Source organism: Elgaria multicarinata, chromosome 6, assembly GCF_023053635.1.
Source record: "Elgaria multicarinata webbii isolate HBS135686 ecotype San Diego chromosome 6, rElgMul1.1.pri, whole genome shotgun sequence".
NCBI lineage: Eukaryota > Metazoa > Chordata > Lepidosauria > Squamata > Anguidae > Elgaria > Elgaria multicarinata.
Genome location: NC_086176.1, coordinates 73,267,654 through 73,292,978, shown reverse-complemented (window position 1 = coordinate 73,292,978; position 25,325 = coordinate 73,267,654). Strand labels below are relative to the sequence as shown.

The following is a 25,325-nucleotide window of genomic DNA, read 5'->3' as shown; positions in this document are numbered from 1 at the left end:
TGCATATTTAATAATTCAGGATATTTTTTTGTAAATTTGCATACCCTATTTGTTTTTTTACAACACAAATGAAATGCATTTAATTTTGTGCAATTTAGCACTGTGTTTCAAAATGTGTAATGAGGAAACCTCTATAGATAGGAAAGTGAGAAATCTATGGATTTAATTTCAAGATCCTCAGCCTTTTATTAAAGCTTATTTCTTATTTACGTTTGCAACAAAGCAGCAAAAGAAAAGCAATATGAATAGGCAATAGGTTACACTACAATAAAGGCTTGCGGTTCCAATCCTTCTTTAAATGGCCACATAATAAAATTACAAGTAGGTGCAGCTCCAGGTTCATCTGGTGATTCTACACTAAGCTAGGTATCCTCAGGAGGAGCAGAACAATGTAAGATGCCTTGGATTCCATGCAAGAAGGAAAAAAGGTGGGAAATAAAGGTAAGAGGACAAACACAAAAAGCAAATGAACAAAGAGAATATGCAGGCAGAGAATTAACAAGGGGATTTTAAAGGGGCAAGAAATGCAGGAGGAACATTGCTAGGCACTTAAAAGATTCGGGCCACAGGCCCTTAGGACTAAATCTGCATATGCTAATTTATATAAATATATACACATTTAGAAATAATTACTAGGATTTCTTTGAATTTCAGGAGGAAAAGAATTGATTTCTCATGCAAATAAATTCTTCAATTGATTTCCTTCCTGACCCGGATCATCCTAAACCAAAAGGAAAAGTGGGTTTTTTTAAGCTTAATTGCCATGCAGAGAAAGACTTCGGGTTGGTGGGTTCCAGCATTAAATGGAGAAAAAAAAACACCTTCCACTGGCACTGAAGGACACTCAAAGCTCGGTGGAATAGATTCAGAACCCTGGGAAATAGATTTGGGGCCTAGCAATGCCCCTGAAGAGCAACGAAAAGCTCCCATCATCTTTGTACGCTCCTCTCCCACTTTATCTTGGAACTCTAAACATGCAGACACTGTGGCTGAGTTTGGACGACATGTTAATCAATGGTGGTAGTAATAGGAACAAAATGGAAGTCAACCGTTGATTAGCGTGTTGGACAAACTCAGCCTATGATTTCACCAGGATTTCACCCCCTCCCCACCTGCTTTTTGGAATACGTTGCCTGATGAAGAGATCTGGAAATCTCAGCTTACATATTTTTGTGATCTTTTGGTTGGCCTAACAAAGGTATACTACCAGATTTTGGTATTGATTTTTATAAAAGGGCCATTACAGACATTGCTAGTCAGGCTGGCTGACTGCCATACTAGTTTCTGAGGGTGGTGGTATAACTGATGAATGAGTATCTAGGTAACTGCTAAGTATCCTTGCTCTCTCTTGCCCTTCCCACTTCCTAAAAATATTCAGAAAGGGGCTGGGCTGGTATTCAGCATCACATGGAGGTGGATGGATTTAGGTCTCACGTGCATAGATTACACACTAGGCCACTGTGGTTCAGCATTTTGAGCTAAATATTATGGCTTAGTGTGTCATATGAACCATGACTTAGCATGTCACGTGAACCATTTCTAACCATGATGACTACATAACCACGGTTTAAACATGACCACTAACCATTTACTGCAATAGGGTTAGCTGCCTAACCATGGTTTAGCATGTTGTTGGAACAGGCCTATAGGAAGTCTAACCGAGCATGTGGACAACCAATTTATGGAGACTTTTTCATATTGTTTATTTTAAATCCACATAATCAGGTTGCCATTTGTTAGGAAAGTGTTATACTAAAGTAATAAGTTAATTCCAAATGGGTTATTCTCAGATTTACTCCCTAAAACTTAGCTGCATGAGAAGGAGAAATTGAATAGGTGAGGCTCTTCTCATCACTCCTCTGCATTTGGGGGAAAAACTTTTGCCTGCTGAATTTTATACTTAACACACAGCTGTTAGAAGGTACAGAAGCCCTGCCAGAAACAAACAAACGTGTTTCTACTGATAATTATATATGCCTTGCATGTCTAACATCCACACCTTATAACTGGAATTTTTATATATATACTTCGTTCTGACGCATTGATTCTTGCAAGACTAGTATTTTGTTTGTTTTGCTTGCTTGCTTTGAAATTGGGGCGTTGAAGGCGAAGCAACAGAAAGCAAAACCCATGGGGACGCATCCCGAAGATACTTTAACTCAGAAAGGATCTCCTCAAAACTACGGCGTTCACAACGACGGCTGTTGAAGTATGGCTTTAATAAATGTTTACGTTTTAACAGCTCGATCCTAAGCATGTTTCCTCGGAATTGGTGGGTATTCTTCTCAATGATTGGGCATAGGAAACTAGGATTGTCCCTTTTTGTAGATTAATTGGCACGGGGGTGGGGGAGAGGGAAATGCAAAGGAATCATATTGCATGCAGTTTAAACACTCAACGTCTGACAGAGGCGTTGTCTGGGTATGGCGTAGCTGCAACTGGATCTGGGACAACAAGCTTCCTCTTCTACTGCCTGTTCTGGCAGCCTGAACACAAGAGGCGGCGGCCTGAACAGCAGCAGCAGCCTGAAACAGCCCAGCCCTGGTAGGGGGAGGGGTTGGAGAAACCCCAAAGCAGAAAATGGTCGATGATTGGGACCGGCTTAGAAGGCGGCTGTGCTGAGTCAAGCCGGAGCCGTTCGGCCGAGAGGAGGAAGCGAGCCAGACTCGGAGGCGGCGACTGTTTTCTCGGCCTTCCTCCCTCCTGCTCCCGTCATAGGAGATGTTATTCCGCCGGTTGACAGCGGCGGCTGATATTGCATGAAACCTATCTGCGACCGCAGGACCAGCAACATGCAGCAGCAACAGCAGCAGCCCAGGGAGGAGGAGGAGAGCGACAAAGAGGAGTGAGGAGGAGCCGCAGCAGCGGGTTCTGCTTTTTTGTTTTGCTTTCGGGGGCTGTTCATTACGCGTGTGTTTCTTTTCCTCCTCGTCTGGGCTTTTGGTCGCCCCACGGCAAGAAAATGGAGCCCTTCTCTAGTAGCGGTGAGTACGGCTGCCCCTTGTGTTTTGGCCTGTCTGCGCGCCTGCTGTAACCAGACTCCTTGCTGATGCTGAAGGAGTGTTTATTATAGAAAGAAATAACCGGCCCTCAGGCGGCTGCCCAGGAGAGGCCGTGCCCCGGCTTTGAAGCTTGCTGCATCCTCAAGGCCGAGAGCTTCTCTACACGAGTCATTTAGAGGTCCGGGGTCTCGTCCCCAAAAGTTAGCGCGAGAGGAGAGCTGCCCGCCCCCTTCCTTCTCCCCCACCCCGTGTAAAAGCTTTGAGGTAACCGAACTGCAATAAGACTCCATAGGGGAAAGTTTGGCGGGAGGCAGCCTCCTTCTCCTCGCCAGAGAGGCTTCTGTTCTGAAGCAAAGCGCCCTGGATTGAGGCCCTAGGAATGGCAGCTGAGCTGAGTCTTTTCAGAAAGGGAGGCTGCTGAATGTGATTTTTGTGTGGGGCTGGAGTGGTTCGAAATACGGCCACGCAGCCCTTTAAAGTGAAGGGAGTTCTCCCCCCGCCCCACCCACTTCCTTGGCTGTGAGCCAGTTACATCAAAAGAGATCCTAAGGTGCTTCCAGACAGCGGGCTCATAGCGCTACAAGTCAAAAGGCATTCTGTGGCTATTTCCTGTTTCCCTCATCAACGGGTTTGTGTAAATAAAGAAATAGAGCTCCCAGAGGAGGTTTTTGTAGTGCCATCTTGTCCTGCACCATTCACAGAATTTTATTTTTATTTTATTATTGCATTTATATCCTGCCTTTTTTCCTCCAAGGAACCCAAGGCGGCGTACATAATCCCCTCCACTTTATCCTAACAACAACAACAACCCTGTGAGGTAGGTTGGGCTGAGAGTCTGTGACTGGCCCAAAGTCACCCAGTGGGTTTCCATGGCCGAGTGGGGACTAGAACCCAGATCTCCCAACTCCGTCCAACACTTTAGCCACTACACCACACTGGCTATGGTTGGGTCCAGAGGGTGACTGTTCCCAGTTGTGACTTTTATGCTGACATTGCCCTGCCTCATTCATGGAAATTTATGGGGCGCTCAGATATTTTATTTTATTTTATTTATTACATTTTTATACCGCCCAATAGCCGAAGCTCTCTGGGCGGTTCACAAAAATTAAAACCATGAAGAGCATAAAAACAACCAACAAATTTAAAACACACATATGAAATACAATATAAAAAGCATAACCAGAATAAAAGCACACAGCAAAAATTAATATAGGTTAAAATATGAGATTAAAACAGCAAAGTTTAAATTTAAGTTAAATTAGGTGTTAAATATGATTTTCTACTCATAATCCTGCCATGTTTTCTTACTGTTACTTCTGGTTCCCCCCCCCCCCCCTTATTGCAGTAAGGCTACAATCCTATGAATGTTTAGCCTGAAAAATAATCCTACAACTCCCAGCATGCCCAGCCAGCCATGCTGGGTGGATCATGCTAGGACTTGTAGGACTCTTTTCTGGCTAAACATGCATGGAAGGCAAGACAGGAACTTCACAATACTTTCTGGTTGCTAGTGTTAGGAGACCTCTGTCTGGAAGCACCTGGTGTTGTCTTCCACTTGTAACCCTCCTGTGTTTTCCCCTTGCTTCATCCATCATTTTTCTTACCGCAGAAAATCCTAGGATGGAGGATAATGTAGACTCGTGAGATGCTGACTTTCCTTCAGCAGGCCAACAAATTTAGCTTTAGTGGAACTTCGGGTGGGGTGATGGGTGTCCATAGGAGTTGAGTTGGAAAACCACTTCAATATCTCGAACAAGAAGCTTCCCCATTCCTAACCAGGAGATTAAACTAAAGTCACTACTGCTGTTAACCAACTCTTATCTGGGTTGCAAGAACCAAGAATAACTCTTGAGCTGTCAGTGCATGATTTTTTAACGGCTAGGGTATTTTGTTTTTCGGTGAAGTCTTCATAGGGATTCAGTATAGTAGTTGCAAAATTAATACTTTGCTTTTATGCTGTTGATATGATGACAGTACACCAACAGCACTGTTTCATGTATAAAGAATTGTATGACAAAACAACACAGCAAAAAATAAGCTGGTGTCACCAAATTGATATTTCAAGGAAATCAGTTAGGTAGGATGTAATAGTAATGTAGATAAAGCAGGTGTGAAAATGTTCTTAGTTTTAATCTTAAATGCCATCAATTTTCAAGCCTTTACAAATGGGGTAGGATGGAATAGGTCCCTTGATAAGAGATTTTCATTTTGATAGTGGATAGATTGCAAAGAACGTGCCATAATTTTTATTTTCACTTTCAATCTTCCCTGCTTTTTCTTTTGATACGTTCTTTTTCATTAAATAGTAATACAATAAAGGCAGCATTAACATTGGTGCTTTGTCCCCCTAATGCGACTACTACTACTTTTTATTCTATAACAAACTTTGTGTAGCTTAAATGGAGTGCATATGTTTGGGGTGAAACTGTCACTCCTAAGGAACTTCATCTGAGTAAGGACTGAAATCGAAAAAATGACTTGATTGTTCTCCAGTGAGAAGCATGCTTATAGGTGCTGTTTTACCAAAAGAAGAGGGAGATATTCATGAGATATTAGCTGAGTAGGGATTTGAACTTGGGTTTCCCCAGTCCAGTCCAAACTCAAACACTACACCACACTGGCTCTCAGTTGTCACTTGCAAGTGCCTCTGAGGCCCACAACCAGCTGGGCTTGCTTTTGATTCGGAGCGTAATTATGGAGGGAAAGACTTAATTAAAACAGTTGGTGGGTGTGGCATTTGCAAAGAGTAGGTAAGTGGGAAAAGGTTAAGTACTTACTTCTTTCTGGCCACCATTGCATTAGTGTTAAGAGAAAATAACTTCTGATGTGCAGTTATTGATGATAAAAAAGTCCACATGGAGTTGTCTGTACATGAAACATTCCCTGAGGCAGCTTGCTGAGAGATATCAAGGTTTTGTTTGCATTTCCTGTGGAATACATTACAGCACTCTGATCCACATGAATGGAACTTTCATCTATATGACACTGGTAAAAGATATGTCCTTTTCCTAATAAATGAAAATGTGAATCTGTAAAAATGTCCCTCAAACAATATTTCGCTAGTTAAGTGTCCTGAAATCTCTCTTGTTTTAGAGTGGAGGATTGATTGGAAAAGAAAGGGACAGATTGGAAAATGTTACTTTGGTTCTATTTACATGATCTGTAAATTAACTTATTTATTTTAACCATTAATATCATGTATATTAAGGACTTCCTCCCCACCCTACCATCAGCGGTGGTTTGTGCAACTTGGTGGTGTTATAAGCAAATCATAAATTAGATATTGGCCATCATTCAATTAGGTAGGTGTACTGGCATGCCAATTCTTTCTTGCTTACTTTTAGACATTAAATATAGTGCAGTGATCTTTACTATGAAGCAGTATACATCTGATGAATTCAGTTTTGAAAGTGAAGTGGGACTTGAAATAGGGAAAGGAGAGCCAGAGTGGTTCTAGGTGAGGTTTTTATGGCAATGTTTCCCTGCCTTGTGGGGCATCCAGATATTTTTGTCTTCCACTCATAGCTCTCCTATATTTTCCCACCGCTTTATTACTGAGAAAATGGCAGAATAACTGCACAATACTTTCTTATTGGTACCACTTGGAGCCTTCTACCTAGAAGCTCTCCATGGATGATAGATCACTCTTCTTTTGGTAGAACAGCACCTATAAGTGTGTTTCAGATTGCAGACTAATCAAGTCATTGATTTTCGATTGCAGTTCTTACTCAGATAAAAATCCTTGGTGGTGAGATACAAATGAGTTCTGGTATCTAGCCAGGATGTGCTTATCTCCTTCACTTCACTGCTGTGTTGCTTCATTATATTTATTGTAAATCTCTGGGGCATGAGGAAAAACAGCCTTGTACATTTTTAGCTGAGTCATAGCACTCTTTAAAGAAAAGATTCCTTTTAACTGCATTGTAAAGATACAGTGTGTTTGCTATCACCCCCAGGCAGTCATAGAAAATAATGAAATTACCTGTGATTAATGTAATACTTTGCATAAGTTGTGGTAAGAATCTGTACCTTCCTGAAGTGAAATTGTGAAACTGAAATGGATCTGAAAGTTACCGAACAGAAGCACAAGAAGCAAGATATTTGGAGTATAATATCTGCAACAGATAACCAGTTGGTTTTAAGTCAGGGTTGGGGAACCTTTTTTCTGCCAGAAGCTGCATGCTGGCAGCCAAAAGTGGTTGGGGCCAGAGCCAAATGTGACAGGAGCAACCCTGTCTCTCTCTTTCTGGTGCCCCCTTTCTCTCCCCCACTTCCTTCCTGCCCAATATACTGTTGGGGAAGGACAGATCAATCTTGCAAAAGATCACTTAACGCTTATAGAAGATTTCCTTTACTACTTTGTGTCCCCCCCATGATCTTCACCTCTTCTTCCAACCCCCCCCCCCGCCTTCCATACCTGTATGAAATTAGATGGACAGCCTTAAGTTGTCCACTCCAAATCTAAGTGCTGACAATCATTTGTTGTATTCCAATAAGCAGGCTGATTAGTTTTACCCTACCCTGTGCCTGCTTACCCTACCCTCTACCTGTTTGCATTCTCTTCCCCTCCTTATTGTTTTACTATGATTTTATTAGATTGTAAGCCTATGCGGCAGGGTCTTGCTATTTACTGTTTTACTCTGTACAGCACCATGTACATTGATGGTGCTATATAAATAAATAATAATAATAATAATAATAATTTTAAAAACATCCTTTTTTTCCAGTCTTCAAATCTTTTATTTCTTCAGTATACTTCAATCTGTGTGTATTTATGCATACCTATTATGTTGTGGTGGATGAATACTGGGAATTGTTTAGACAGAAAAAAAAGTCCTCCATGCATTGTATTGCACCTAAATTAAATTTAATTACTAAGGAAATTAAACTGCCTGAGAAGAAAAATATTTTTCCTAAAAAAATTACAATTAAACTAGTATTGCTACAGGTTTGTGACAGCAAGAACTATTGATAATTCTGTGTCAGTGATTTTGACTTCTATACCTAGATACTTTTTGCTTGTATATTTTTAGGTCAATTCGATTAAGAATGCAGATGAGCATAATCCAGATTCCATTTGGCAAGACTTTAATCTGCGCGATTGACATTTATATGCCATCTTGATCTGTCTTAGCAGGGCATGTTCCTGTGCTGGTATTAGCATCATGTCACTGAAGTCAGATAGTGTAAAACCTTATAGTAACTCTACAATTGGAATTTCAAGCCCTCCTGCTGCAATGTGAGACAATAAAGAGGTCTTCCAAGTAATCCACAAAACTTTATTCAGCAAATAAACATTTCTTTGCACCTGAAGGAAGTGTAAACACTAGGAGCTTTCCTTTAGGCTAAAACTTGGCTGACTAAACTAGGCAGTTGTCCTTTCAACACAAGAAAAAAGTTTTTCCCTGAGCCACTTTTGCTTCAGGGAGAATTCTTATGAAGAAGTCTTTGGTGAGCTGAGCTGATCGCTTCTCCCCTGCTTTCAGCTTCGCCTGCTTGACCCTGCGGCACACTCTGAGATCGGCACACTCTGGGATCTGTCAATTCTGAAGTCCCTTCCCCCTTTGTGGAAAGATGAGTTCCCATGGACTCTTGAGTTGTTACAATCTCTCTGATAAAGTTCAGTGAAGATACATCCCTGGCTCCTGAAGAGCCTGGAAGAATCTCCTCCCTGGCTTCCTGTGTTGGTGGGTGAATTTGTAGTCCTATTTCTTCTGGTTCAGAATCTGATTCTGATTGATAGCCTGAAAGCCCCTCCCCCACACTAGGGAGAACAGGCCTGATCCTGACATATAGCTTCAAACATTTCTGACATAATAGTTTGAGGCTGACAAGGATTATATGCAGGAGAATGCTGGATAATTCTCCAACACCACTATTTTTGTATCTCACTGAGAAATGACAAACGGAACTGTGTAGCCTGCTAACAAAAACTTTAAAAGAAATACATGAAGGATGGGTTGGATAGATTTAAAATCACACAGCCACACACACACACACACCAAAAAAAGAAGTCCAATTTACTTAGTTGGAACTGATCATGCGGGTCCCAACAGTGGAATTGATGGCCTGGTGAGAAAGAGATGTTGGTTCTGTGCAAATACCAATGTGATCAGCCCCTGCCACATAATGGAAAAATTACCTGTTCTTAATGGAGACACATAAAGAAATTTTAAGTTGAACTGCCCAAAGCCTGCACAAGAAACTTCTGGATAATTCAACGTGGTGTATAAAAGTTTTTTAAATGGCTAGTGAAGATAAGCATAACAGAAGCATCACAAAGCAAAAAATGTACAACATGTATTCTGCTAAGCATCTTCTCTGTTTGTTGCAAGTTAACCAGAAGTTAGGCATTTCTGCAGAACTAGTTGTTCAACATACCATTATTTATAAATAACTTCAGCCAAAGTTGCCTGAAAAGTTTTATTGCAAACCTTTATAAATAAATAAGGTGAGAAATGCTTAAAATTCAAATTCCAGAAACTAAATAGCTAAACGTAGGCAACTCTTCAACTTTTATCTGTTCAAAACCCTAATAGGAATATTGTGGGTGTTCACATGTAACAGTGGCGTTTACCAGCAGTTTGTGGGTTAATCATTTGTTTTTCAGTCAACTTTGGACTGTTAACCCACGAACAACTGAAAGTGTGTGGATTCAGACATGGTAACACCCTATGAATGTGGAATTCATAGGTTGTTACAGGGAACTAGAAGCACTGCACATTCCTGCAATTCATGGGTTAATTAATCCATGATTTGCTGCCAAAAACCACTGTTATGTGTGAACAAGTTCAAAGTGTCAACAAGAGCCAGAAAATTCCAGCAGAGCTTTCCTGCTTGCATGCAAAATTAAATAAAGCCTAGGAAGTATCAACATGGACACCAGTTATTATATAGCACTTTTGCTTCAGCTTAATGCATGTTGCACCCCATTTCCTTCCCTGAATGCACAAAGGTGATAACTGGTATGATGACTATTTGCTATTCATTGTCTTACCACTTGGTATAGTGAATTTACAGTCGTGTGAAAAAGAAAGTACACCCTCTTGGAATTGTATGATTTTACATATCAGGACATAATAACATACATCTGTTCCTTAGCAGGTCTAAAAATTAGGTAAATACAACCTCAGATGAACAACAACACATGACATATTACACCATGTCATGATTTATTTAACAGAAATAAAGCCAAAATGGAGCAACCATGTGTGAAAAAGTAAGTACACCTTATGATTCAATAGCTTGTAGAACTACCTTTAGCAGCAATAAATTGAAGTAATCATTTTCTGTATGACTTTATCAGTCTCTCACATGGTTGTGAAGGAAGTTTGGCCCACTCTTTTTTACAACGTTGCTTCAGTTCATTGAGGTTTGAGGGCATTTGTTTATGCACAGCTCTCTTAAGGTCCCGCCACAGCATTTCAATCGGGTTGAGGTCTGGACTTTGACTGGGCCATTGCAACACCTTGATTCTTTTCTTTTTCAGCCATTCTGTTGTAGATTTGCTGGTGTGCTTGGAATCATTGTCCTGTTGCATGACCCAATTTCGGCCAAGCTTTAGCTGTCAGACAGATGGCCTCACATTTGACTCTAGAATATTTTGGATACAGAGGAGTTCATGGTTGACTCAATGACTGCAAGGTTTTCAGGTCCAGTGGCTGCAAAACAAACCCAAATCATCACCCCTCCACTACCGTGCTTGACAGTTGGTATGAGGTGTTTGTGCTGACATGCTGTGTTTGGTTTTCACCAAACGTGGCGCTGTGCATTATGGCCAAACTTCTCCACTTTGGTCTCATCTGTCCAAAGGACATCGTTCCAGAAGTCTTGTGGTTTGTTCAGATGCAACTTTGCAAACCTAAGCCGTGCTGCCACATTCTTTTTAGAGAGAAGAGGCTTTCTCCTGGCAATCCTTCCAAACAAACCATACTTGTTCAGTCTTTTTCTAATTGTACTGTCATGAACTTTAACATTTAACATGCTCACTGAGGCCTGTAGAGTCTGAGATGTAACTCTTGTTTTTTTTTGCAATTTCTCTGAGCATTGCACGGTCTGACCTTGGGGTGATCTTGCTGGGACATCCTCTCCTGGGAAGATTGGCAACTGTCTTGAATGTTTTCCACTTTTGAATCATCTTTCTCACTGTAGAATGATGCACTTTAAATTGTTTGGAAATGGCCTTATAACCCTTCCCAGATTGATGGGCAGCAGCAATTGCTTCTCTAAGATCATTGCTGATGTCTTTCCTCCTTGGCATTGTGTTAACGCACACCTGAATGCTCCAGACCAGCAAACTGAAAAAACTTCGACTTTTATAGAAGTGGTCATACTTGCTGATGATCATTAATCATGGGCATTTGATTAGCAGCACCTGTCTGCTACTTAGCATCTTAATTCCTATGGAAGCAGTAAGGGCATACTTACTTTTTCACACATGGCTTCTCCATTTTGGGTTTATTTCTGTTAAATAAATCATGACACGGTGTAATATGTCATGTGTTGTTGTTCATCTGAGGTATTTATCTAATTTTTAGACCTGCTAAAGAACAGATGATTGTTATTATGTCCTGATACGTAAAATCATACAATTCCAAGAGGGTGTACTTTCTTTTTCACATGACTGTATGTACACAATTAGTTTGAACAGCTCTAAATGTTCTAACAGTGATTGTCATGGGCTGGGGTGACTGAGAGGAGTGGAGTAAAAAAGCTCTGTGATACAGCAATCCCATCAGCAACATGGGAGGCATTTTCCCAGGTATGAGACATTGTACTTAAAAGTGATTGTTGTTATATTTCTGCAAAAAAATCTAGCGTAATGAAAATAGCGCACACTATGTGTGACATGTGAATTTATTATGCAAACATTGTGTGGAAGTCCTTTTAATATAGATTGTATGACTGAACTTCAGCAGCTGCTCACTACCACAGGAAGTATCATCTTACAGATTGCTGGATTGCTGATTAAATTTTGGAGGACTGATAGAACTAGGTGGACCATTAGGTGGTATGGATACAGATGTTTTACACTCAAGAAATGGCTGTTGCCAACTCTTCTGCTTTTTAAAATGTGCATGCACTCAGTGGTTGAGAAACTAATGGCTGGTGCATTAGAGGCATAACAAATATAACATCAATTTAAAAACTGGTTTTGGTCTTAAATAGTTGTCTTTATATGCCTACTGTGCCAACACTTGGTTATATGTGGATAGGGAAAATACAACATGAAACTTTTTGGGGAAATGGGTGAACTCTTATTTAGGGTGCAATTCAGCTCAAATGAAGCAGTCTAACCCATTTATTTCAATGGGATAAGATTTGAGCATTTGCTTAACTTTGCTGTTAAGATTAATGGGGCTTCAAAATGCATTATTGGGTGGATCATGGTCTTGGAGGGGGGTTTCCTATTCACTGGACTTTGTTAAGATAGCTGTTGTGCGTTACTATGCTATCTGAGCACAGTAGGAGAAAACTCAGTTATCAGCATAATGTTGCATATTAGCTTATTCCTCATTCTGTTGTAATGAATTTTCTAGTTGGACTCAAATGTTCTACATTGAAATTACACATACAACTTTTGAGAGACGTTTTATATGACACAGAGGGTATTATAAAGTGGCATTGTATACTGCCTCAAGGGCTTTAGGACAGAGTGTGGCAAACAAATGTAATGGTAGGTTTCTTTCCAGGGAAAATAGCACATGTGAGGGGAGGGAATGATGTGGACTGGGACTGGATTTTCAGTCAAGCTAGCCATGAGGTTTGTTATCACAATAAGCAGTGGTACAAATTGTTGTGAACTCTGTTTATAGTATATAACATACAGAATATTATAGAATAGTAGAGTTGGAAGGGGCCTATAAGGCCATCGAGTTCACCCCCTGCTCAATGATATGTATGCAATAAGTGGACAGGCAGATTTAAAGTTTGGCCTTTGGACCATGACATTTCACTAGCATGCTATAGCCTGTATGGTAACTTGAGATCAGAGCATCTGCACATCTAGAGACTACACAGTGGAAAACCACTGCAGTCACTATTCTATATGCACTGATAGCTAGGTGACATTATAATGTGCATGCGTGCTTGCACTACACTAAAATGGAACCCCTTTTCAGTACTGTGTGTTTCATACCAATGTCAGAAATACACTCCCTCATTTGTTTCACAATCATGGTTCTTGACCCCTAAAAGGAGGGCGACATTTTGGGCAATTGGAAGCTTTATCAACATAGTAATTTGAGTTGGTGTTCACAGTGGTAAGGATGCTATCTATAAATTGTATTGCTTCACGAGAAAAAGTGGCAACATTTTTGAGTGCTGCATATACTTAATTTTGAGCTGTTGCCTGAATATTGCCAGCCAATTCTCAGTTTACGTACCACAGTTTGCCTATTAAGAAGAAGTGTTCACACCCCTGGTATTTAGATTAATACTAAACTGCTCAACTAACTAGGTAATGTGAAATCCCCCATAAAGAGAACTACTTTTTAAAAAATTTACTTTACTTTTAAAATCAAATAGATATTTACATGATATAACAGCACAACATAGAAAAACATACAATGGTGGTATTAGTAACAAGAAAAATGTTTCACAAGCTTTCTAAGGATCCTTAAGGAGCATGCTCTTAAATCATATCTTACCAGGCTGATCTTTCTGGTAAGTCAAGATGAGGACAGATGCTTTTGTCCTGAAATCTCTGGGCACTGACCCTCAAATTTATTTTTGCAAGGTAGCTAACTTGAAAGAGGTCTTTGAACATCAGTATCTAACAATGGATAATTAAAGTTACATGTTATGTCTATTTCCCTTCTTTTGTCAGCTCAACATTTCTAGATCATTCTAATTCTACAAACTAGACTCTTGACCTTACATCATATTTAAGATTCCTTCCCTTAATCCCCAGTGTTTTAGGGCTAGATTTACTATTAACTGCTCAAAACTCTATTCTTAAAATATTTCTTCTTGCCATTGCCCATCATAAGCAATGTTGCTTTCAATAAAATATTTATTAGCTAACCAGCCTTCATCTGAATCCATTCTTATCAAAGCTATTGTTTTCTTGTGCAGGAGATGGCCAGAGACTAGCCTAGTTTGTCACGGATTTCAAAATACTGACAGAAAAATAGCTAGCCAAGAACAGAAGCAAAATAGAGGTTAGCTAAATTTCAAGAATGAACCAAGTTTAAATTCCCTTAACATATCTGCAATATATAGGCAACAAATATCCTAAGATCACAAGATTAAATTTATTAAGGCAAGTTGCTCAGCGTGTAAGAATCTTAAAAAGTTCAAGAAGACAATATTTTGAACTGGGTGCAAACATGACAGAATAAAAGTACCTTAAGCAAGAGTGCAGAGATTTCTGGGATAAGAACAGCCATGCTGGGTCAGACCAAGGGTCCATCTAGTCCAGCACTCTGTTCACACAGTGTCCAACCAGCTGTTGATTAGAGACCCACAAACAGGACATGGTGCAATAACACTCTCCCACACATGATCCCCAGCAACTGGTGTATATAGGCTTAGATTCATTCATAAGAATGAGGGACAAAAGTGAAGTTAAGCTAATATTTTTCTCTAATATCCATGACGTATCTGTTCCCAGAGCTTTCATATTGACTCCTTCATGCTGGGCATATGTAGTTCAGATTTCCATTGCTTCCAATTAACTATGGTGACTGGTCATGAGAGTAGCAGTGTTCACACAGGTATTAACATGCACTGTGGAAAAAGAGTTGTTATTACATAGCAAGAAGGGTTTGTTCCATGGCAAGTTTCCTCCTTAGAGATCTGAAAATGTTATATCATTTGAGAATTATGAGCAGAAAACTTAGTGTATCCTAAAGACATATGGCTCAAGGCAAATATTTGCAATCTAAATATTGATAAACAGTGTTGATGAATTCTTAATGAAGTACAGCTGTAATTTTAGTCACATGGTATCTTTTAAAGCCTGGCAGACTAATTCCTTTGTTTGCAGGTGGCTGGGAAGCAAATACTGCATTTCTTGACTTACTTGCCTCTGTACTTTAAAGCTTCATTTGATTTGAATCTACTCTGCCATCCTATAACTTTTTCTAACTTCCATATTTCTGTGGTAGATGCTGTGATTGTATCCTGATTTTTTACTTAGGAGACCACTTGGTGTACAGAAGTGTTTCAAAACATACTGTCCTTCCAGGTTTACATACTGCTGCTCTTGTTTGGTATCTTTGTTTGAATTATATTGAAAGCATCTGGAAATAAAGATCATAGAATCATAGAATAGTAGAGTTGGAAGGGCCCTATAAGGCCATTGAGTTCAACCCCCTGCTCAATGCAGGAATCCACCCTAAAGCATACCTGACAGATGGTTGTCCATCTGCCTCTTGAATGCCTCTAGTGTGGGAGAGCTCTTATGAAAGTCCAAGCTTATACGTACACATACTTTCTAGAAAGTATGTTCATAGTGTTACAACCATTATCTCGAGACTGGTAGAAACTATAATTATACATAATGGATCAATGAAAATAGAGTGAGCTGAGAGTCAGAGAGAATGTAATCAATCAACTGATTCTCATATATAGCTTCTACATCCAGCAATGCTGCATAAGTACATTGATTATGTCCTGAATGTATGTGTCATTGTAGTTCTCCCTTTGCTTGATGTTAGATTAAACATTTGGTGGGGATCTGTGGGTACTATTTTAAGGTGCTGTGCATACCAGTGAAACTGTACTACTAGCAGGAGTAGTGTAAGTAGCAAATGAAATGATAGTTGCTGAACTGTCTTTTACACATTTGCGCTAATTATCATTGCACTAATATAATCCCCTGCTGTCAAGTTTGGACTCTGAGTAAAGGAACTCAAGTGGGACTGACTTCTGAGTTCTCATGTATGGGATTAGGCTCTGATTAGTCACCCCTTCTCCTTCCAATTCATTGGTTCTTGTTTGACGGACATTCTGATGGATGTGGGCGCCTCCCCCCCACTCTGGTTTTGTTGTCTAAAGTTTAGCGATTTAGCATTTCATTGGCTGGGCACCTCATACAGCAGGCAAAAAAAAGAAAAAAAGAGGGAAGTTGAAACGGGTGGATGATAGAGCAATGAGAGTGGGGTTGGAGCAGTGAAAGTCCATTCAATGTGCTGGAGGAGAACTACCCCCGCCCTCCTCTTTTGTCAGCAAGACCTCCCTTCAACGCAGACGCCCCCAAGAAGGGATGTTCTGCGACATAGCGCAAGGATGGCAATACACGAGGACGGAAGGGCAGTTTTTCCCCTTTGGAGAAAAAATGCTACACTTTCCCCACCCCAGAAAAACATGGAAAATGGAGGGGAAGAGGTGAGATGACTGCAGGTCAGGGGCAATGTCATATCGTGAGGCAAAATAGCAAACAATGCAGGACAAAAGTGTGATAAAACCCTGGTGTGCTGGAGCTCTAAGAATGAAAGGGCAGTACTTAGGTAATGTTAGGAGACAGCCATCTGGAAGTAGAGACTGCATTCAGATGTATTGCTAAGCCATAGGTTTAACCATGGTTTTTAAACAACCCCTTTCATAGATGCTTTCCTCTTCGCCTGTACTCATTCAATAAAGTTGCATGTTGTGCTTCCTTAAGGGTGCAGTCGTATGCATGTTTAAACAGAAAAAGTCCTACAAATCCCAACATGCCTGTCAGCCATGCTGGCTGGGGCATGCCTAGGGTTGTAGGACTCCCCCTTCTAAACATGCATAAGATTGCACCTTAAGAAACTTTACTGCATAGCAAGGAGAATAACAAGGGAACAAATAACTTTGGTTAGGCAATAGTTGTCCAGGGTGAATTTGGACAAGCAAACCATGGTTTAGTATTATGTCCAAATGTATAAATAGTTACTAGCACGTGGCAAACAAGAATTACATCTAAGTGATAGGGCTGCAGGGAAATTCTACTAACTTGCTTAGTATATCCTTCTTATACTGTTAATGTGCCTCAAATGACTTTTTGGCATATTTGGACAAATGGGTTGGCAAACATTTGTTTAGGATTTTCTTGCCCTTTTTTAAAGGTTACTTTCTTAATCTTTCTTGAATACTTTGTGCATCCCAGAAATTTGTTTTCTTTCTTGCACATTTCAATCAGTGAGTGATACCACTTGCCTGTTCGTAGAGACGATCTTTGTAACCAACATTGTAATTGCTCTCAAAGTAAGCTTTCACTTACAGCAGCTCAATTCAGACATGCTGAGCCATGATATGTGCTAACCATAGTTAAGAAGACATACTGTGGCTTGAGTTTCCAGAACTGCCACAGGCAAGCCATGGTTTAGAATTGCTTGTTTTATTTTCCAGCTGTTGAGCACTTTAACTCTGCTTGGTGGAGCAATGGCCTTTACTGTGGTTTTGTCATAAGACATAACAGCAATTCACAGGTAGTACAAACAGCGGTTTGCAAGCCAACTTCAAACCATATGTTGATATCCTGGTTTTCCAGTCCTTTCAAAACTGTGGTTTATAAGCTGGCCTAGATTCAATTATAATATCTAACCATGGTTTGGCATTGCAAACAATGGTTTTGTGTCATGTTGAATGTAGCCAGCTTCTCAAGGCTGATTTGGGATATGTAAAGAGTAAGGATATTTCTTTAACAAGAAATATCTTGTTAACAAATATCTTGTTAATGTTAACAAGAAGTCTTATACTTTGGTAAAATACAAATTTTTAATTTTAAAAAATCCATATTAAATTGTGTTTTGTACATGTTGTATGGATGTGAATCATATTTTTCTAACCTTTCAACTATATGGTAAGACATGTGTTCTAGCTAATCTTATTATATGCTGCATTGCTGCAGTATATTTTTCTTCTTTGCCCCATCTGGCAAACATCAGCCCTCCTAGAGCGATAAAAATGCAAATATAGACCACACTCTAGTATCACCATTAAGCCAATGCAAAATGATTATTATGTTGTGGTAAATTGATGTGGTCCCTAGGAAAATTTACAACTTTAGAGTGATGTTTAGACAGTTTTGGTGTCTAGAGGTCAATTTTATGCTGTCAAAAATCATTATGCATCATCTAATGAAAGCTCTAGAAGTGGAGTAGGCAACTTGTAGGCTTAAACATCTGGAGGGCAACAACTACCATCAGCCCTAGCCAGTATAATCAGTGGTGAGGGATTATGGGAGTTGTATGCAAAAACAGCTGGAGTGCACAAGTTGCAATAAAAGGTTGAGCAGGTATCTTGTCATAGAGGCTCACACTATAGGGTATTATTTCTTGGGTGATTGTAGTTTAGTAACCCCATAAACGACTATTTGCCTAAATTAAAAGTAACAGCATGTAAATATTATTTGCTTTTCTATTTCTTTTCTTTAAATTAATTGTTTTACTTGAGATATTTTCAATGTTGGGTTATGAAGCATTTCTTGTAATTTGCTGTAGCTGCTTAAAGCCAACGTATGTAGTATAGCTTCTATGTAGAAGGCTGCCAGAAGTTCGTGTGGTGATGCACATTATGGCAGTTGCATGGAAAGAAGAGCCACTTGCTGAGTCTCTGCACTATGATTGCACATTGTTGGCTATGGCCATGGACTCTTGTTCATCCATTTGCTAAACAGTTCTTTCTTATTACCGCTGCTGTGTACAGTTCTTGCATTTGCACTGGTTTCCTACATGGGTACCATCATATGAGATGTATGTAAAGCAACAATCTGAAAATATCACTACCCATCAAGTCACTTATTTGTCATTTGATATGCTTCTTTCGTTTTTCTTAGATCGAATTCAGTTACCTAGGAATATGATTGAAAACAGCATGTTTGAGGAAGAGCCTGATGTGGTTGACTTGGCTAAAGAGCATTGCCTGCATCCATTGGAGCCAGATGAAGTGGAGTATGAACCAAGGAGTTCTCGGCTTCTTGTTCGTGGTCTTGGAGATCATGAAATGGATGAGGATGAAGAGGATTATGAATCATCAGCTAAACTTCTGGGAATGAGTTTTATGAACAGAAGCACTGGCCTGCGTAATAACACAGCAAGTTACAGACAGAATTCAGATGGATCATGTTCTGCACCATCTGCAAGGACCACAGTGATATGTGCTGTTGTTCTTGTGATTGCTGTCTCTGTAATAATGGCAATTTATCTTCTTCCCAAATGTACCTTTACCAAAGAAGGTTGTCATAAGAAAAACCATACAACAGATGATATATATCCTTTGGCAACAAATGGAAAGCCCTTTCCATGGGCGCGTTTTAGGCTTCCTGGTGATGTTGTGCCGGTACATTATGATATTGTCCTGCAGCCAAATCTAACTACTAAGATGTTTTCAGGTTCTGTTCAGATAACTGTGCAAGTTGTCCAGGTTACTTGGAATATAATACTTCACAGTTCTCATCTTAATATTACCAAGACAACCCTTACTTCATCGGGTTCAAGTCAGCCAAAACCAGTTGAGCTTCTGGAATATCCAATGAATGACCAGATTGCAATTTTGGCTCCAGAGGCTCTTCTTGTAGGACAACAGTATAACATCAGCATGGAGTTTTTCTCTGATTTATCAGACACTTATACTGGCTTTTACAGAATTGCCTATAAGAATGACAGTTCATCAATAAGGTAAACTTGGAAAAGGATTTATTTCTGTTTATTTTGATCTGTGATGTATGAATTCTGTTTGAGTGAAGCAGTACCATGGTTGAATGTTTAAGTCACTTATTTAGCATCAAACTTCCTAAAGGTGTGTACCAAAATAACTGGTTCCTTTAAGACTGGCTGTCACACAGCCCAACTAAAACTAGATCTTCTCGTGCTGTTGACTGTCAAGGAATCTTAGTTTGAGAATAAAGTGTTGTCCCTTTACTAGAATTAACACTACTTTTCTTTTTTCTTCTAGAAATAGTTTTCACTAAGGCTGTTTTCCAAAACTGTGTTTCTCAATCCATTTATGATCAGGGTGTATGTAGTGGTGCTGAAACTGGCTTATTCCACATGCATCCTGTAGAGTCTACTGAAGGAGAGCTTGTCACATGGCAGGTGCATAGGCAGACAGAGCATTGCTTTCGGGAACCAATGCTTCCCCAGTACTTGTTTCTGAAGAGACGCTGAGTGGATGGAAACAGGGCCGGTGCCAGACTATTTTGCGCCCTACGCAGGCACGCTGTACTGAACCCGCCCCCCAACCCCAGCGCCGGTTCCTGGCTTCAAAGCCAGGATGCTGGGGTTGGGGGGCGGCCGGAGTGGCAGCTTCGGAACAGCACACTTCCGCTTTAGGAGAGTGGCTTCTGGGCGCGCTGTTCGGCGCCCTCCTTTGCTTGGCGCTCTAGGCCGCCACCTGAGCTGCCTCTATGGCAGTGCTGGTCCTGGATAGAAACACCACTTTCTGAAGGCACTTCACACAATGTGACACCCAAGTTCTTCACTTTCCAAAGTGTGTGTGGGGGGGGGGGGGGACGACGAGTGTGCATTGTTGGGTGCTGTTAAGCTGTTCTACGTGCCTTCAGTTGGTGGCATTCAACACCCCCGTCCCTCCAGTCTTTAACGAGAGGAGCACAGGCTATTGGGCATCTCTTGCTGAAGGCACACAGAGGATCTTTGGGCAGTTGACTAGGTGATAATGTGGTAGCCAACAGGTTCTTCCCAACCTTGTTTTCAGCAGTCAGTTGTTCCTTGGCTCATTTTGGACAATGCTATAATCAGAATCACTCTTGTGACATGGTGCCACGGATTATTATTGATTTGACGAGGTACAGATCACATTGGCATGGGAAATTAAATAGTGCATACCACCATGGTGTTTACAAGTTATCTAGAACTGTGTTGAAAATAATTGCATAAAGAGATCAGTTGCCTGCTGCAAACATGCCAAAGAGAAGTGATGGGGGGAAAAGCCATTTGTTTCATGAGCTCTGTATTGCTGTCATCCTAGAATGGTCCCCCAAATCATCCCATGATGCACCAGTATTATGATAGCCAGTTTGCTTTCTCTTGCTTCCTGTTCCACAGGTTAGATTAGAACATGTAACCTTTAAAGAGATACAGTCTATATAATAATCCATTATTAGAACTTCTCCCACCCATGACACATACACCTTTACATGCTGAATTTGCATCATTGCCATGGTGAAAGGTGAACAAATACAGAAGAAGCTAAATCTGGTTGGTTCACAAACACATTCAAAAGATTATTCCTCCTTTTCTAGGTATGCTGTATCAAAGTTATTGGGCTGCGTATGAGCAGACAGTTCAACTTTCCAAATTTGGCATTATTTTAGGAGACAAAATAAAAATGATCTCACTGTTTTGGGAAGAAAAATGGTAAATAAATCATACAAAGATTAGAATGCAACAAAGCTTTAAATGAGATGCAATAGGAACCAAGAATTCTCAGATCAGTACTGATAATTTTACTAGACAATTTAGGATGTTTTTCTTAACCTGTTTTTCTTAACCTATTCCCTGACTTTGTTAATTAAACAGTGTATTGTCTATAATTGAATTGTAAAACTGATTTAAATCTCATCTTCTCTGTGAAGTTGGGTAGGCTCAAGCAAGCTACTTCCTCTAAGCCTCAGTGATATGGGATAATACTGCCCTACTTTAAAAGTACCTGAGGATTACTGAAAATATGACTGGGTTTGGACGTCATGATAACCCCCAATGGGTTAATTAAGCCACGATGGCTTATAATTAAGCCATGATGGCTTAAGTAACCTATTATGGGTTATTGTATCATCTGGTGGGAGTTTTTTTAACCCACGATGGGTTATTTGGCCAAAATACCCCACTCTGGTAACCCACAATCTACAAAGTGGATTATTTAAACCATCATGGGTTATCTTGTCATCTGGCACTCCCCATGACTTAATTTGACCATCTAGAGAGCTGTGTGGCAAGAGTGCTCAAAACTGCTGCCGCTCTGCTCCTTGCCAGGTGTCAGTGTCAGGGTGCAGGGTTTTGATGATGTATCGGATGCCTCCTGATTAGAGGAGGCTGTGTATGAAGTTTTGTCCCGATCCTGCAAACCCCCAATGTTTTCTAGATACTTCCCCCTTTTTGTTGCACTCGGGATTTTCCCTCCTTGGTGAGTGAGTGATTGCTCAGTAGCTTTAAATATTCAAGGGACTATGTAAATGGTTAGATAGTGGTATGTTTATAGTCTTAAAACATGTTTATAGTCTTAAAAAGGAGAGGCTGTGTGTGGAATTTTTTCTCAATCCTGCAAAACCTAAGGTTTTCTAGCTACTTCCCCCTTTTTGGTGCATCCAGAATTTTAGCTCTTCTGGAGTAAATGCATGGGGTTTGATGGTGAATCAGGTATGTGAGTGGAGTTTTGGCTTAATTGTGAATACCCCCAAGGTTTTCTAGCTATTTCCCCTTTTTGATTCACCTGGCTTTTCCCTCCTTGGTGATTGATCGCGCAGTAATGTATTAGCTCACACACATGGTGGGGAATCGTGGGCTATTTAAAAAAAGATGTTACTGTGAGTAGCCTATTAACCCATTGTGAGCTATCGTGACATCCAAACATGGCCTAAATGTGATATGCTTTGCATACTCAAGGTACTATGTAAATATTTGAATGTTTACAGTCTTAAAAATGCAGGCAATTGTAATTAAGGACATTTGAGTAAGATAACTTTCTAATTCATTTGATGTTAAAGTTGTTTAGTTTATTTTGGTATTTGGGAAGATTAATTTATTGCAAAATTGAGAACGGTTTTACAGGAGCTGATAGAAACGTCTTTTATGCTATTTACTATGTCGTCGTCCCCATTTGGAGAGAATGCAGGCATATAATAGCAAATGAAGATTTTGTATTTTATCAAGTCTTGAGCAAAACCAAATGCTGAATCACTCATGTAATCTATAATTTCTATGTCAAAATTTGGTCTTTTTTTCTAGCTTAATGCTTTAGGAAAGGAAATGTGTGGCAAGTTGGAAATCTGCTTAGAGCAGGTATACTTAGAGCAGGTCATAGAAAACAATTTTAAACGTTTTGGGTATTGAAGTATTATGAAGGAGAACAAGTACCTGGAACAGTTCTAGGTAGGATATATAATATTTAATATTCATGTGCATACTATTGTCCTAGTAATAAATCCATCAGATATTTGTAAAACTTCTGACAGTGTAGCAGTTGCCTTTCTTGAACAATAACAAGCCTAAGATTGTATTTTTTCCCCTGAAGAGTATTTTCAACTACTATGAATTTATGGTAATATTTCAAAATTTCTAAGTGCATTTGATTTCTTCTGCTTTTTTTCAGTTGGCTTGCAGCAACTCAGTTTGAGCCTTTAGCAGCAAGAGCTGCTTTCCCCTGCTTTGATGAACCAGCATTCAAAGCTACTTTTCATGTCAAGGTCAAGAGAGAAAAGCAACATTCTGCTCTGTCAAATATGCCAAAGGTAGAATCATATTCTCATTCTTGGGGATCAGGTGTCCATCCTCCTGTGCTCTGTTATTTATGACTTTTGCTATAGAGGAGAAGTTTGCGATTTGTTAGGGCTGTACTCTGCCTCGGACCGAGGCGGGCTGATTCGGCCTGCCTCGGTTCAGTTCCAAGGTGGTTCTGGTGAAGCCCGAGGTGGCCCGAGGCAGAAGCCAATTGGCTCTGAAGCTTCAGGCTGCCTTGGCGCTTTGGAGCTAGCCTGAGGTGGGTCCCTTACCTGCTGCCATTCACCATCTTGATTCTGGCGGCTCCTGGTGCCGCCAACGCAAATGACAGGAAGTAAGCAGCACGATTTTAAGATATCGCGGGGCCTCTGAGTAATTAGTACCTCTGTGGCCACTGTAGTTTGTTTCTTTTGCACCCACGCTACTTGGTGCTTTTTTCCCTTCACATACACACACCTAGATTGGTTGGAGCCAGGAGGGAAAGTGCTAGACATTCACAAAAACATGGTTTGGAAACCCTCTGAGAGGATCTCTCCACTTACCTTGGATAACAGAATGTATCTCCTGACAACGTTAGGCCCAACTAAAGTTGTAAGTATTGCCGATTCACGGTATTTGTGGTGGCAGAGGCACTGCAAAAATGAAAAAAGTGGAGGGGGGAATAATGGTTGGGGAGAAATCATAGGCTAGCAAGTTAAGGAAGTTTACTTGCTTTGAGAATGAGGCGCTAACTGTCGAGCAGGATGATAAGCCCCTTTACTTTATGAAGACTTTATTCAGTCCCTAAAATCAACAATAGTTTGTGGTCTATCATTTATATTACTTGTCATTATTTAATCTTACTCTGTGTATACTGTGTGCTGATATGGTCTGTACCAAACTCTTACACCTGAAGTTTTGGGGCTGGTAGTGGAAATTGGTGTATGGGTGGGGGTGGGGGTGGGGATTGATTTTTTTTCTCTCGAAAACTTTGTCCACATGCTGTTTACAGCTGCTTCTTTTGCCCAGTCTGCAGGCTTGGTTGACATTTTTCTTAAGCAGAGACAGCTTCCTGAGGCAATCCCAGTCAATTAGAAATCATATAAGCAGTGTGATGTCGTGTTGTCATGAAGCCAATTGAGTTTAATTGAATTACATCATGAAACCACATCACAGTGAGGGGCTCAGGAAGCATTGTTTTCCTTCCGAATAGACTTTCTGATATCACATAGTTAATAGTCTTGTCTATGTGATGACAACATAAAGCCAAATCAGACTTAAGGCAATGATTCCTGCCCTTGCTCTGGGTGAACTTTCCCAGCCCCCTCCCTGCTCTGATGGCAACATTTTTTCGGTGCATTTACTTGGTTTACCTTTTTTTTTTTTTTTTTACTTTTATTGTTTCGGTACTTTGGAAATGTGCAAATGTGATAATAATCCCCCCATGTCCTTCGCAAGAGCACAGCGCCTTGTGCATATCTGTCAGGTATGCTTTAGGGTGGATTCCTGCATTGAGCAGGGGGGTTGGACTCAATGGCCTTATAGGCCCCTTCCAACTCTACTATTCTATGATTCCACTGTGTGTAGTCTCGTCTTCCAATTTCCTTGCATGTTAACAGCTGTCAAGGGAGCCTTCCAAGTGAAGTAGGTAATATTCTAGGAAAATGAGCACACACTTGCAGAAAAAAACTAACACTATGAGAAAGTACCAACCTATTTGCGCAAATCAGAGGCACCGAAAAAGAAAAAAAATGTGAGTGAAGTAAGTCCTCCAAAAAGAGCACCAAAGGAGGTGGTGGTGTCAATAACTTCCACTTGGCAACATCGTCCTCTCACTATTATGCCCTGAACTGACACTTGTCAGGGTCCTCCCCTGTTACGACACTTCCTCAAGTCCAGATAAAGTAGACAAATGAGTGTTATTGGCTCCCCCATCTCATTTCAGTTCCTTTTCAGAGCAATTATTTCTGGGGTT

At 40.4% G+C, this 25,325-nt stretch overlaps 1 protein-coding gene across 1 annotated transcript in view; it reads left to right on the top strand.

Annotated features, from left to right (window-relative positions):
- The first annotated feature begins 2,514 nt into the window (after window positions 1-2,514).
- The window catches only part of LNPEP (leucyl and cystinyl aminopeptidase), a 57,638-nt gene continuing 34,827 nt past the window's right edge, over window positions 2,515-25,325 (top strand). The window contains exons 1-3 of the mRNA XM_063129572.1: window positions 2,515-2,984; window positions 18,754-19,594; window positions 23,244-23,382. Of these exons, the coding sequence (XP_062985642.1) occupies window positions 2,963-2,984; window positions 18,754-19,594; window positions 23,244-23,382 (1,002 nt within the window). The 5' untranslated portion in view covers window positions 2,515-2,962. The remainder of the gene's footprint in view (window positions 2,985-18,753; window positions 19,595-23,243; window positions 23,383-25,325) is intronic.